This window comes from Amphiura filiformis, chromosome 14, assembly GCF_039555335.1.
Source record: "Amphiura filiformis chromosome 14, Afil_fr2py, whole genome shotgun sequence".
NCBI classification, from domain to species: Eukaryota; Metazoa; Echinodermata; class Ophiuroidea; order Amphilepidida; family Amphiuridae; genus Amphiura; species Amphiura filiformis.
In genome coordinates, this window is record NC_092641.1 from 23,807,428 (window position 1) to 23,823,272 (window position 15,845).

At 38.6% G+C, this 15,845-nt stretch overlaps 1 protein-coding gene across 1 annotated transcript in view; it reads right to left on the bottom strand.

Annotated features, from left to right (window-relative positions):
- Window positions 1–15,845, bottom strand: part of LOC140169292 (ankyrin repeat and MYND domain-containing protein 1-like) — a 63,347-nt gene that overhangs the window by 34,302 nt on the left and 13,200 nt on the right. Inside the window, 13 exon segments of the mRNA XM_072192548.1 lie at window positions 1,418–1,429; window positions 6,954–7,167; window positions 8,084–8,249; window positions 8,879–8,986; window positions 9,542–9,673; window positions 12,719–12,826; window positions 13,377–13,444; window positions 13,447–13,531; window positions 14,211–14,251; window positions 14,254–14,341; window positions 15,432–15,469; window positions 15,472–15,579; window positions 15,582–15,601. Of these exon segments, the coding sequence (XP_072048649.1) occupies window positions 1,418–1,429; window positions 6,954–7,167; window positions 8,084–8,249; window positions 8,879–8,986; window positions 9,542–9,673; window positions 12,719–12,826; window positions 13,377–13,444; window positions 13,447–13,531; window positions 14,211–14,251; window positions 14,254–14,341; window positions 15,432–15,469; window positions 15,472–15,579; window positions 15,582–15,601 (1,188 nt within the window).

Consider the following 15,845-nt stretch of genomic DNA (forward strand, 5'->3'; position numbering starts at 1 on the left):
ACAGGGATGTATGGCTGGAGCTTCCGAATCCTAACCCATTTCTAGGGTAACTTCGAAACGATACAGTTACAGCAACAATTGGTTCTCAGTTTATCAATAATTCTTAGTCAGTGGGAGTGGTCTATTAGTAGACACATAATCTGATTGGACAATCGCATAATTTTGGGTGTCGTCTATCAGGCTGTAGACGACCCCACGTCATCATGAGTGTTGATAACGCGTAACACGCTCATAGAGGTGCGAGTATGTATCGCGTTGTATGTGTAGACGCAGTGCGGAATACTCGCACGCGCTAGCAGTACGCGCAACAAAAGATGTGAAGTTGTAAACAAGTTTCGTTCATTTTAGAAAAGGGGAGTTTTTATGACGGTAACTTAATTTTTGCTTTAAAAAATAGTTTACAGTTATTAAAATAATATTTAACTGACTAAGAATGAGAATAAACGATAGGAATTTTTATTTTGCCTATCCTCTACCTATGATAGACGACAGGCAGGTCCAATATTTTTATCGTAGTGGATACCGGCTATTGTTTATTCTCTAAGCATAAGAGCTCTCTAGTTTAAACTGAGAACCATCTCAACAACACTTGGCATAGTGCTACGCACAGATACCTAATCACCTAACCTTGATTCTAGCTTACCATGGCATCGATTCTATACCCCCCCCCAAATGAGGTCAGATCTTAATAACATTTTACACATATGCACTTACACTACCAGATCCCTATTGCTGTCAACCCTAGAGGTAAACTACTGCCCAGCTACTATGTGGCTACTAGTACAGCACCAGTCCAGTACCAGTGTATATGTGATTCCGATGTGTCTATAGAGTACCAATGAGGTAGCCAATGAGTGTGGGCCATAGTGGTCAGCGACAACCTGTAAAGTGTGCTGAGGCTTGTGGATCAACGTCTAGGCGTTGTGCCTGTGCGTAGCGCACTATAAATCACTGCGCTTTTTTTTTTTTTTTTTTTTTTTAGCTGGGCAGCAGTATTTCTCTGGGGGAGACAGTAATAGGAATCTGTTAATGTATTAGGGAACTGTGAACATCTTCATTTGGTGTCTCTCCATGGTTGTAAATGAAATGTCACATACCGTAAAAACTTTACAGTTAGCATAAGTGCTTACTATCAAGTGCTTTTAAAACATGCAAACACGAAGAGCCCCATCTACAAAAGTGTAAAGGGTTGTGAGCAAATCATCGATACACATAGTTATATACTTAACAATTAAACCTGCAAATGTGTGTCTCAACCCCATTAGCTCAGTTGGTAAAGAGCCGGAATTTGTGTGCTATTTCATGTTTTCAAAAGCGCTTGATAGTAAGCACATAAGCTAACTATCAAGTATTTACAGTAATGTCTTTGTTTGGTGACACTAACAGACACCCCCACAAACACACACATATAATTTACCTTTTTCTCTTGCTGTATATGTTGCATCAGAAGTGGATGTAATGTTCAGGATGAGGACATCAAGTATAATAATAATAATATATAATAATTTATTCTTATATAGCGCATTACATCAAAGACCACAAGGCGCTTTACAATTAAAACATGTGTACATAAAAACAAAATACCCAATGAATTATAAATATACATCATTAAGAAATAATAAAAATGAAATAGGCACACGATGAACATTGCACAAAAGGGATTGCACGGAAAAAATGCATGCAAAATGAGCAGAGAAACAACTAAGTGAAATGTTCAAAGTGACGGCATAAGCAATAAAGCAAAATAAGTTTAACCAAACAACAATTTTATATAAACAACGGCAATATACTGCAAACAAATATCAGAGATGAAATTAGAATCATAAAACACATTTTTTCTTTTAAAAAACGCCAAGCTGTACACTACATTGATAACACGAGAGTAGAAAACAACAAAATGAAAATGAAGTATACAGCGAAGCAATTAAACACATGATCGATTCAATGCAATATCAAAAATGGCAAAACACAAATCAAATTGAATATGAAAAATTCCAAACAAATGGATACTTTTAACGCAAACAATACCAAAAGTGGTAAGCAAACATATTTACACCAGGTATAATACTCAAATGAACAGAGCAATCACGAGAACAACCAAGAAAATAACTTGAGTTATACGAGGTGTAGGCAAAATATTATGCGAAACATATTGCACACTTTTTTAAACATAATTAATAACCAAAATTGCACAAATATTAATAATGCAATAATATCAAAATATCAACAAACAATACCAAAGTGGCGAAGCAAACATATCTACACCAGGTAAATGCTCAAATGAAAAGAGCAAGACACATCACGAGAGCAACCAAGAAAAAAAATAACTATTACGATTTGTAGACAAAATATTATGTGAAACATATTAATGCACATTTTTTAAAAACATAATTGATAACAAATATTTTCATAATAATTAATAATACAATAATATCAAAATATCAACAAACAATAGCAAAGTGTCGAAGCAAACATAATTATCTACACCAGGTATAATGCTCAAATAAAAAAGAGCAAGACACGACACGAGAGCAACCAAGAAGAACTTGAGTTATACGAGGTGTAGACAAAATATGCGAAATATATTGCACACTTTTTTAAACATAATTAATAACAAAACTTGCATAATAATTCATAATACAATAATATCAAAATACAATGTAATAGTTCAGACAATGAGTATACAAGATCCAAATGATGAAAAAATTTATGCGAGTGACACGAAGATACACGAAGCACAGAAAATGATGGCAATGCTAACATGATGCAGAACAATGACGTTATTAACTAGAGGAGAGGTTACTAGCACTTCACTCTAGTTAAATCAGAATAATATTATGAAAATTAATCAGAAGCAGATGGAATGATATACTGTATGCAAAATGAAGCGATAAGTGACACAAGGGGAGGGTTGCTAGCACGTCACCCAAGTGTTGTGGTGATGGTTAATCCACGCAAAACTGTGAGCAAACATAGTAGATGACGAAATCATAGACAAAAACCACCAGGGAGAGGTTACTAGCACTTCACCCTGGTGTGATACACTAAATAATGCATAAAAGAGCTCCATTTATAAATTCGCGAAAAGCAAAAACATATCAAACATGAAAACATTGGCGAAACAGATGTGTCTTTAATCGTGACTTGAACATTGGCAGAGATGTAGCTTGACGGACATCTGCGGGCAGGCGATTCCACAGAGTTGCTGCAGCGACTACAAAGGATCTATCACCGTAGAATTTCGTGTTTGAGCGAAAGAGTTGGAGACGTGTTGCACATGACGATCGTAACGGTCTTGTAGGAACATACAGATTAACAAGATCACAAATAAACGCAGGCGCCATTTCATTCATGGCTTTGTATGTGAGTAACAGGATCTTAAACATAGATCTGTATTCAACAGGTAACCAATGCAGTTGACAGAGCAAAGGTGTAATGTGCTCACGGCGAGATGCACACAAAACAAGACGAGCGGCGGTGTTTTGAACACGTTGGATCTTCGCGATTTCAGATTGAGATAAACCATACAAGAGGGAATTGACGAGTCCAGCCGCGATGTCACGAAAAGCATGTACTAGCCTGCAAGTCGTGTTGTTATCCAGATATTGTCGTATCTGATCGATTTTTCTGATGGCACACATAGGAGATCTACACAGATTATCCACGTGATTTGTCATACGAGTGAAGAATCCATAACAGCTCCGAGATTACGAGCTCGTGGTGAAGATTGAATCACGGTTTCACCGATGGATAATTGGGAATGCACTGCAGGTGACTTGCTGAACTGAGAGGAGAAATGGATAAACTCAGTCTTCTTATCATTGAGAACCAACTTATTAGTTGAACACCAAAAACGTATATCAGCAATGCAGGTTTCAATCTTCTTTATTGCGGACTCTCGATCTTCAGGATTGAATGTCAAGTATAGCTGAGTGTCATCTGCGATACTATGCTACTGACACCATGCGATTGTATGAGGTCATGAAGGCGCACTATAGAGTGTAAATAACAGCGCCCAGCAACCGATCCCTGGGGACACCGTGAGATTAATGGCAGTGCATCAGAGAGAACATTTTTGATGCTAACAGACTGAGTACGTTCACTCATGTACGACTGGATCCAGCTTAAGGCAGTATCTTGTATTCCATAGCGTGTGGCAAGGCGGCGAAACAGGAGACCATGATCAATTGTATCAAATGCACCGAGAAATCCAAGAGGACTAGAAAAGCCTCTTGGCGCTGATCAAGGGCGCTTAAGATGTCATTCTGGACACGTAATAAGGCGGTTTCCGTACTATGATGGCGTCTGTAAGCGGATTGAATGCGGGAATGTAAGTGGTTGTCGGTAAGATAAGATTGTAGCTGCAGAACGGCAACTCTCTCAATAACTTTGCCTAAATATGGCAAATTGGAGATAGGACGATAGTTGGCGTACACGTCTCTGTCCAGGCCAGGTTTCTTTAGCAGCGGACGGATGCAAGCATGCTTAAAGGACGAGGGTGCGACTCCAGTGGAAAGAGATTCATTAACGATGGTAGTAATGGTCGACAGCAGGTCATGTAAGCACAACTTTAAGAGCGAAGCTGGAAGGGGATCTAGGCGACATGATGTAATTGAAGCAGACATTATGATCTTTAGCACATCTTCCTCTGAAACAGTCAAAAACTTCGGAGAATGAATGAGAGCAGATTTCCGGGATTTCAGTCGAAATTGGCAGGTCAACATTATTGTCTAAGCTATCACGAAGTTTTTCACCTTGTCAACGAAGAACTGTGCAAAGCTGTCAGCAAGTGCCTTCGGACAATCATATGACGGCAAGGTTTCTTCGGGCTTAGGACTAGATAGCTTGTCGACGACTCTGAACAGATCTTTAGGCTCTGAGTCAGTTATCTGAGAACGATGAAATTCATTCTTCGCTTTATTCAGAAGGTCTTTGTATTGAACACATTGTTGCTTAAACTGTTCTTTATCAACAACCAGTTTCGATTTCAACCACTTTCGCTCAAGACGACGTCTCTCTTGTTTAGCAGCACGGAGAGTGTCCGTGTACCATGGAGCATGAGGTCTGAGTATTATAGAACGCTGAAGTAACGGGGCATGTATGTCCAAAATATCTGACAGAGTTGTAGAAAACTGATGTGCAAGATCTTCCAGTTCACCGGACGGAGAGGTTAACAAAACTGACTCGTGTATGTCTTTGGTGAATGTTTCAGTATCGATACTCACGAATTCTTCGGGTTTCAACACGCTTAACACTTGGCGCTGGTCGTAACATGTTGACAAAGCATTTAATTGCAGAGTGATCCGATGGCAAATCATGGTGCGTTGAGGGGACATCACGAGATCGTCATCCTTTCTTGATATGATTAGATCCAACGTATGTCCTTTCTCATGGGTAGGTCCAGTGATATGTTGTTGAAGACCTGATAGCTCGAGTAGATTGGAAAACGAGGCAGCTTCGCGATCATCTGGATCGTCAACATGGACGTTAAGATCACCAATGATCAGGAGATTTTGAATTACAACCAACGACTCAAGAAGTGTGGAGAATTCATCCAGAAACATGCGGAAAGTGAGTTGATTTTCGCTGTTTTCTGGTGGTCGATAAATAACAACAAGACGCATCGAGGTGGAATTTGATTGAACAGTTACATCCATGTGTTCAAACGCTTTGTATGTGGGGCTATCATTGATGTTAAAAGACACCCCATCACGGATAAGAACACCAACTCCACCAGCTCGCTTAAAAGTCCGTGGAACATGGTGCAGCTTAAAATTTGGAAGGGTATTGCCGATGTCGGCAAGAGTGCGATGGTCTTTACTCCTCCAGTAAACCATGTCTCGGTTACAGCAAAAATGTCCAGTTTATGATTAATAGCAAAATCACAGAAAGAGGCTGATTTGTGCCCTTTTTTGTGCTTAGCGTTAAGCGAACGGGCATTCCAATGCGCTAGCCTGATGCGAGGTGCATTCTGGGATTGAGTGCTAATAGGCTTGATTTTAACCAAATTATGTTTGTTGACGAAGCGTGAAGTGTCTTTTTTTCTTCCCAGCGTGCATTTCTTTGAAACTTTATGTTTTGAGTTCTGGCACTGATCATAATTACACTTATAGATCGTTTCTTGTTTATACCACCTCGACACCCTCGCTTGGTTTCAAGTTAGCGAGTATGTTAAGGGCACGAAGTTTATGCCACGCCTGAGGGAGTATACGAGGATAATGATTGTTTATCACACCTTTTCCAATGTTCATGAGCAAGTCTCTACTATATATAATTCGATTCATAGCATAAAATACGTAAGTTCAACGAATGGTGCAAAATTCGACAGAAAAGCAATATACGGTAATAGTTCAAAATGTCACAGTATGCATGCATTGGTGACATGGAATGAAAAGACATATGGATGCTAACATTAATTATATGAAATAAAATATACAAATGATTAATGTCAAGCTAAGACTGCATTATCAGGCATGTATTTTGTGGTTTATTTGATGAAATGGCAGTGAAGCATTCTTAGTCAGTGGCTGTGGTTCAGCTTGTAAGCGCTGAATTTCATTGGTTAAACGGTAGATGGCTGCGTTGTCGCAGAAACCAATCAGTTTTCTTTTGTTTAAGTTCTTTTGATCCCATCAATATCTTGTGTGTCCACCGTAATTGCACAGCTGTGCAGCGTCTTGGCATGCTCCCAATCAGGCGTCTATAGGCCAGTTTGTCACCTTGAAAACTGGACCTTCGTCTAATCAAATGCTTGTAACTTTACTTCTTGAGGTCACATTGGATTCAATGGGGTGTCATAATGTGCAGGATTAGATAGTGAATCTATTAAAAAAATAATGTACCCAAATATGATTTAGTTTTAAAATTATAATTTTTTTTCCAAGTATAATTATTTATAAGGATAATTTTTTGGCACAGCATACATATAATTCAATGCCCTATGCATAACTCACCTGATAACCTCCCCTTCCTTATCAACCAATGGTTCTTCTCCTCCACGGTTGTCTTTAGTCACACCATGGAATGCAACCTGCTTGGAATCTATATCAGGCTTGGGTGTGGAACTAATATGGGTGCCTGGATGGAAGACTAGTGGCTTGTCCCCATCCATGTCATCTGGTTTAGCACCTGCGCCTGTGTACAGGAAATCTTGGCTTGGGCTCACACCTGGTATATTAAATGAATAACAAGTATATTAGTAAAATACACGGTATATAATATATGGCCTCTACACAGGGTTGTTGATTTTTAAAATTTTGTATTTGAATTGATTTTTTAAATTTTTTTCATTATAAATAAATAAAACAAACTGTTGTTTGATTCCATGTGCGCTTCAGCTAGGCATGACCTAATTATCAGCACACTTCAACAATTATTCCGCTGCCATTAGGATATATCAGAATCATTTCCGCTTCATCAAGTCCGCAACTGATGCGCAGGTACTCTCAGCGACTTACGATTGTAATTACCCCCAGCAGCTCCCCATTTTACACCTGGCAGGAGTGAAGCAATTGGGAATTAAGCTATCTTGCTCAAGGACGCAACACACTGGCGGTGGTGGGGCTCGAACCCGCAACCTTTCGATTATGAAGCTCGCGCCCTAACCATTGGGCCACCGTGCTTCCCAAGAACTGCTATACTTTATTTCAATTTAGGCACATTTTTGTATTTTGGCTGCCCCACATGATGGCCACGCCTCATTTTTCAACCTTTATTAATTGCTATGGCCCGACATACATATGCAGCTCCCTTTCTAAACTTACAAATAAAACTGGAAAAAGACAATGCTGGTGACTCAAAACAAACTCACATCAACAAGGAATGATCCCATAACGTCGTTGGGCAGGAAAAACCTCCTATGTGTAATTGGCTCCTGAACATGTTTAAAACAAAACTTCATATGTAACTGCTTGGCAGTTATGTTTTTAACATGTTCAGGGGCCACAAACACATAGGAGATTTTTCCTGCTAAATGATGATAAGCAACATGGATCTTCTGATGCTTATACCAACAATGTAGATACTATGAATAACCTTTTCACCTTTAACTGATACGATAAGTACTTCACAATATTGTACTTACTTCTGGCTCCAGTCAGCACCTCTCTATCCAATCTTTCCTTTTCTCTTCTGACTGCCGATCCCCTCAGAATATCTCCCAAGTGAGCAAGCAGCTTTCGTCTTGCATTGTATGTATCACGCTCGGCATGTGTGAGGGCGTGATATGGCATGTGAGCTATCCGACGATCCTGCAACGCAAAACAGAGTGTGAACATTTGGAACCGTTCAGAGGATATGACAATTAATTGCAAGGGTTTTGCATTTCTAAGGGCAAACTTTTAAGTAGGGTTGGACGGCAAGTATATTTATGTAATTTTTTTTTTTTTGCAAACGATCATAAGAAGCCACATTTTTTCACTTGCTCATTATGCCAGTTTATTTCAGTGAAAATCAATAGACTCTATGCAATAAACCAACTGGAACATTATAACAATTGAAATGGCAGCCATGTTGGAAGACAGTTCTAAGGTAGCTTATATGACAGTGGGATAGGTCTCTATATCGATTCCATAACCATTCATACCTATCACCTGTTTATTGTATTATCATGCGAATTGGCCCATGAAACCTTATGGAGGACAGAATTTTATCTCAATGAGGAAGACTCTGTCATGACTATACATTGTACTCTTTATACACTATTTTCCAAAAAATGGCTGATTTATACATTTATACAGCAAAAAACATAAAATCCTAGTCAGTTGTTGTTTTGCCTTCTTCTGGGCAACTTTTAATAAGAAATATGACCTAATATAATCTATAGCTGTTATACATGTTGTTCCCTGCTTTAATATTCAGGATGTGCATGTAAGTTTACCTGATTGAACATCCAATAAGCATAATCTACAGCTGTTCCCATCTGCTTCTTGCTCCCCACTGGAACTGGTGCTAGAATATTTGCTCCTGCTCTCACTAACTTGTCGATCTAACAAGTAAAAATGAAAAATTAGTTATAATGTTAACAAAATCACCTGTTTTGTTGCTTGATTTAAACTTGTGAGTAAAAAGTTATTTACAGAGTCCCAAGAAACTTTTCTTAAAATCACTTCCGACCACCTAGATTATTTGCTGGTTGACCATAAGTCCAATTGAATATTAAAAATGGTGTGGTCAAAAGGTCTGTATTGTTTGTAGATCAATGCCTTGAGTATAAAACATTAGAATTTCTTTTTTACATTTTTGTTAAGAGCGGTATGTCACAGATTATAGGTCAAACTATACTTTTTCTGAATCCTTGAGATGAGTGGAATACTTTGGTATGGTAGGTAACACAATTAATTTGTGCAAGTTTGAAATTTGACCCCTGTATTGATCTTTGATTCATCCGTAAGCACTTAGAGAGCCACTTTTCAATTTTGAGAACATCTTGAATGTGTTTGGGACAATCTAAGGAACCTAAGAATTTGATTTGGTTAAGTCCAGGGGGGGGGGGCAAATCCAGTGCTGCTAGCTCCTAGTCTAATATGACCTATATACATACCAGTGCTATCCTTTGTTGTGAGTTTCTTCTGAATTCATATGCTGTATTAGTAGCTACACATAATGCACTGCCTATACCTGCACTCAATGGTAAACTTGGGTTGGATCCATAGGATAGTAATTCATCTATAGCCTGTAGAGTGTAAAGAGCAAGAATCAAGATGTACAAGTTGAAATGTCTACAATGTTTTTACCAAGGGTGTACTGTAAGCTGGGTTATGTTATTACAGGTTGATAGTCCAAAGGGCCAGAGCCAAAATTCCCGTTTGTGGCGGGACGGAATTTTGATAGGCCTTTTAAATTGTAGCTCTGTGCCTGTTTATTTTATGGATTCTTTATGTTCTTAATATAAACAAGTAAGTTACAGACTACATTCACACACAAGAAAATTAGTCCTCAAAAAAAAAAATCATCTCAAAATGTGACGGCGCCGTGTTTTACACCAAAGACCCTGAAAATAGCATTATTGCTGGCATCCTACCACAAAAGGCCTGAAATAGAAGAAGTTAAAATGGTTTTGAGTCTAGCAAAGTTGATGAATTCAATTTTTATGTACTCAGGAATGTTTATAACCATAATAGTTGATATTTTGGACAGTTTTTACTAAAAATTTTTTTTCGTCCCTTCCGGAACGTAAAAAAATCACCTCAAAATGTGGCGGGACGGAATTTTACACATATTTTAATTTATTTCTTTATTTTTGCAAAGTCCACTGACATTTTTTTTAGTGCTGAAATTGTCTATACAGAAGACCTTTATAATACCATAAACAAAAAAAATCTATCTTTTTAAATATGCAGTAACATTAAATTTAACAATTCCGTCCCGCCACACCGAGAGGGCGCTACGTGTGTATTTTATTGCTTGTATTCCAAAATTGACGGGCAAATTTTACTTTTTTTTTGCCGATTCATAATCTTTGGTAAGTGGTTTATTAAACCAGAGGTGAAATTCACTCCTGTAACAATTTCTAAATTTTAGGTTGAGTGATGACCATTTTTGGCTCTGGCCCCAAAGGGTCATTAGTCTGAAAACCCAATAACTTAGTTATACACCCTAACCCTAAACTTCACCCTAACCTAAGCCATAATCATAATGTGAAACATAACCCTAACCCTAACCCAAAACATAACCATAACTCTAATCCTTACATTTACCCTAACCCTAATGCTAACTCAACCTTAAACTTATCCCCAACCCTATTCCTAACTTGAACCCTTTTCGGACTAATGGATTGTTCCTGTAGACTGCACTGTAGTGGCATGCAATAGACCTCAAGGAGTTTGTACAAACAAAAGTGTTGTTGACAAGTATTGAAGTGACAGATCGTGTCTCTGGTCCTCTGCGAGTTGCAGACCAGAGTGAGAACGCATGAATGTTGGCAAGCTGGTCATTTTTTGGGTAAAAAATAATTGTTACTGACTGAACGATTCATCTAAGAAAAGTGAAGTGGCCTATGTACAAGCAAACTATCTTTTTTTTTGCCTTATTTCGTTTTGGAATATGACAGCACTTACCGGATCATTTCCACTAGCAATGGCCAATGAGAGAGGTGATTGTCCATTACATAACACATTAGGATTAGCTCCATTGTCTAGTAACAGGTGCACCACTTGTCTTGTCATACTTCACTTACCGGATCATTTCCACTAGCAATGGCCAATGAGAGAGGTGATTGTCCATTACATAACACATTAGGATTAGCTCCATTGTCTAGTAACAGGTACACCACTTGTCTTGTCATACTTCACTTACCGGATCATTTCCACTAGCAATGGCCAATGAGAGAGGTGATTGTCCATTACATAACACATTAGGATTAGCTCCATTGTCTAGTAACAGGTGCACCACTTGTCTTGTCATACTTCACTTACGGATCATTTCCACTAGCAATGGCCAATGAGAGAGGTGATTGTCCATTACATAACACATTAGGATTAGCTCCATTGTCTAGTAACAGGTACACCACTTGTCTTGTCATACTTCACTTACCGGATCATTTCCACTAGCAATGGCTAATGAGAGAGGTGATTGTCCATTACATAACACATTAGGATTAGCTCCATTGTCTAGTAACAGGTACACCACTTGTCTTGTCATACTTCACTTACCGGATCATTTCCACTAGCAATGGCCAATGAGAGAGGTGATTGTCCATTACATAACACATTAGGATTAGCTCCATTGTCTAGTAACAGGTGCACCACTTGTCTTGTCATACTTCACTTACGGATCATTTCCACTAGCAATGGCCAATGAGAGAGGTGATTGTCCATTACATAACACATTAGGATTAGCTCCATTGTCTAGTAACAGGTACACCACTTGTCTTGTCATACTTCACTTACCGGATCATTTCCACTAGCAATGGCTAATGAGAGAGGTGATTGTCCATTACATAACACATTAGGATTAGCTCCATTGTCTAGTAACAGGTGCACCACTTGTCTTGTCATACTTCACTTACGGATCATTTCCACTAGCAATGGCCAATGAGAGAGGTGATTGTCCATTACATAACACATTAGGATTAGCTCCATTGTCTAGTAACAGGTACACCACTTGTCTTGTCATACTTCACTTACCGGATCATTTCCACTAGCAATGGCTAATGAGAGAGGTGACTGTCCATTACATAACACATTAGGATTCGCTCCATTTTCTAGTAACAGGTGCGCCACTTGTCTTGTCATACTTCACTTACCGGATCATTTCCACTAGCAATGGCCAATGAGAGAGGTGACTGTCCATTACATAACACATTAGGATTAGCTCCATTGTCTAGTAACAGGTACACCACTTGTCTTGTCATACTTCACTTACCGGATCATTTCCACTAGCAATGGCCAATGAGAGAGGTGACTGTCCATTACATAACACATTAGGATTAGCTCCATTGTCTAGTAACAGGTGCACCACTTGTCTTGTCATACTTCACTTACGGATCATTTCCACTAGCAATGGCCAATGAGAGAGGTGACTGTCCATTACATAACACATTAGGATTAGCTCCATTGTCTAGTAACAGGTGCACCACTTGTCTTGTCATACTTCACTTACGGATCATTTCCACTAGCAATGGCCAATGAGAGAGGTGACTGTCCATTACATAACACATTAGGATTAGCTCCATTGTCTAGTAACAGGTGCACCACTTGTCTTGTCATACTTCACTTACCGGATCATTTCCACTAGCAATGGCCAATGAGAGAGGTGACTGTCCATTACATAACACATTAGGATTAGCTCCATTGTCTAGTAACAGGTGCACCACTTGTCTTGCCAACTGAAAACAAAACACAGATGTAGGAATTGTTACAATTTCCAGAGATGAATGCTCATTTTGCATTCATAATCAAATATATTTCAAAAGTTTACAATAAAATTACAATTTCCTATACTGTTGTTAAGGGGAAGAGAGAGATTCAGCAGCTTGCATCATCAAAAAAAAATCCAAATGCACCCTTGGTGCTCAACCCTGTTTGAATGCGAAAAGAAAATATAAGAACTAAGAAAACAAGAAAGTGGATTCATGAAAGACAGACAAATGCAAGTATAGATAGGGATCGCTTCAAAACCCAACCATCAGTTGACCTCTGGATCAATTGGTCATAAATGTGACTAAGGTGGAAAGCCCCTCGTCTTGTCACCATTCATTAGGCTCTCTTTCACAATTGGTTATGATCCATCCAACAAAGGCTCAACTGGCATTCACCACTGAGAAAGGCAACAGATAGGATTGCCAAAACTGTATGGAAAACAAGTGAGTTTTTAAAACTGATTTCAAATCTGATTTCTGTAATGAATCTCTTCAATAATAACATAGATGTACCTACCTCATGGTCATCATCCCTATCACAGGCTATGTGGAGCGGTGTCCTACCACCCATATGTTCACCTCGCCCTCTAATTCCCTTAGTATAGCTGTAACACTATCATCTAATCCGGGTCTTGGCTTGCTAGGGCTGGATGCTAGGGATTTGGGAGTCTCCTGTATGAGAGAGGATACAAGTTTACTTTCCTGTACTTTGATAGAATAGAATATTCCAGTTGAAATCCATACACCCCCTATGGAAGATGACCTTAATCTTCCACACAGGGAGTGTGAATTTCAAATGAGGTTACTAAATGGGTGAATATATATGAAATCTATACCCCCCTGCGTGTAAGAATTAAGGTCATGTCTTCCACAGGGGCGATTGATTTCAATGGGAATAGCCCAATATAAGTATTCAAAACTAAAACAAATTGACAAAAATAAACCTCATCTTCAAGAAACACCACCAATGCTGCTGAATCAAGTCATCACTGTGACTAAGAAACCAGATAAGTAGGTTTCAAACGTCGAGTCTCCAAAACAAGTGACTACTTTGTACATGGATATGTTTTATAGATAAGTTGACCTCAATGTTTATCAACAAAGGCAAGGGACTGGTATATCGATATGCTTGAGAACACCGCATACAACCACTACACTGTTCAATAGCCTTACTGTGATGTGGCTGGTTTTTTAAAACACAAGCCCTGATCAAAATTCAATGCGCGTGCATACTGCCAGGCAAAAAACAATAGAAATTGTAATGATGCGTGCGCATACTGCCAGGCATTGGCGTCAGAAGCCAACTCATCTATAGAACTTTAGCAACTGAGTGTTACAATTAAAGACTTACACTATGCTGTATATCCATATCCTGAGCTCTGACATTTGGGTCGCCTCTGCTTCTAAGACAAGCTTGGTGATCTGGACTCCTTCTTGTCCTCGTATTGCACTTGCGATGTGTAGAGGGACTAGCCCTTCTTTCTGTATCAAAAAATGAGAGTATTAATGATTATGTAAAATTTGTATTGCCTTTTCCCACCGACTCTAAACTAAGCATAAATAGTAAAATAGCTAGGGCCCCGGTTATAGCTGCACACAGGGCCGTATAAATACGCCATAAAAGACACAAAATGATATACGCATAGTTTATACATCATTGAGTCGAGCAAGCAACACGGTATTTCAGCCGTCTAGTTTGTCCAATATTTTGATTGTTAAACATGGTTTTATAACCCAGGGATCCCTGGGTTTTAAAACAACTCTTAATATTTTCTGCAATTAAAAACACTTCAGGCTTAGCCTTTCACAGGGTATTTCAGTACACCATTGGGAAATACAATTATGCAAAAAGTAGAAATTCTAGGAAAAATGAGGCCGTCGATATGAGGATATTATTATTACTTTAATACGGAGAGGGGGTGGTACACAAAATGTGCATGTGTTTGACGTCCAATCATGTGTAATAACTATTAAGGTGGCCCCCACAACAAAGGTTGGTAAATATAAAGAATACTATCACAAGACCAAGTTTGAAGTTGGGGAGTAGATTTATGAAAATGTAGGCAAAATATGCAAATGAGCTCATTAATATTCATAAAATGCAAATAAAATGACGCAAAACTATTCAGCACTTCAGGCCAGTCACCATATCCTATCATCATACCAAGTTTGACATAATATTGGATGGCTGAGCATGATACCATAACATATCGGATGAGTCATAAAAATATCGGACGAGCCAACGGCGAGTTCGATATTTGTATGACGAATCCGATATGTTATGGTATCATGCTTGAAATAAGCTTTCATCAATATTATCATTATTAGGTTTTCTTAACTCCTAATAACCCTGAAAACATAATAATGAAGTTGATCGGTGATTGTGTTTTAGCTACAGAGTGGATTAATGAAAATGCAGGCCAAATATGCAAATGAGCTCATTAATATTCATAAATATGTAATTAACATGACACAATAGTATACAGAACATTAGACCATCATATACCATCACTGTACCAAGTTTGAAGTTAATCTGTGATTGCATTTAAAAATTACCAATAGTAACTCCTACCTTAGGTGAAAGTCTTGCATTAGTAGCTGCTCCTTTTCTAACAAGATCTGCACAGCATCAACATCAGCAGCCTTGATGGCAAAGAATATGACTGGCATGGGTACACTGGATGCATTGGGATTAGCTCCACGCTTGAGTAGTAGACGATAGTTGCCTCCATATTCACATGTCTGATGGATAATTAAGGAGCAAAGCGAATGTTTGATGGCAAAGAAGATGGCTGGGTACACTGAATGCATCAAGGATAACTTCATGCTTAGTAAATGGATAGTCGCCTCCAAATTTGCATGTCTGATGGATAAGTTATAACCATCAATGGGAAATTAGGAATTATATTGTTGATATATTCTGAACAAATGCAAAGCTCAAACAGCAGATAAACTGGTAAAATCAAAGACACATGAATCAATTGTG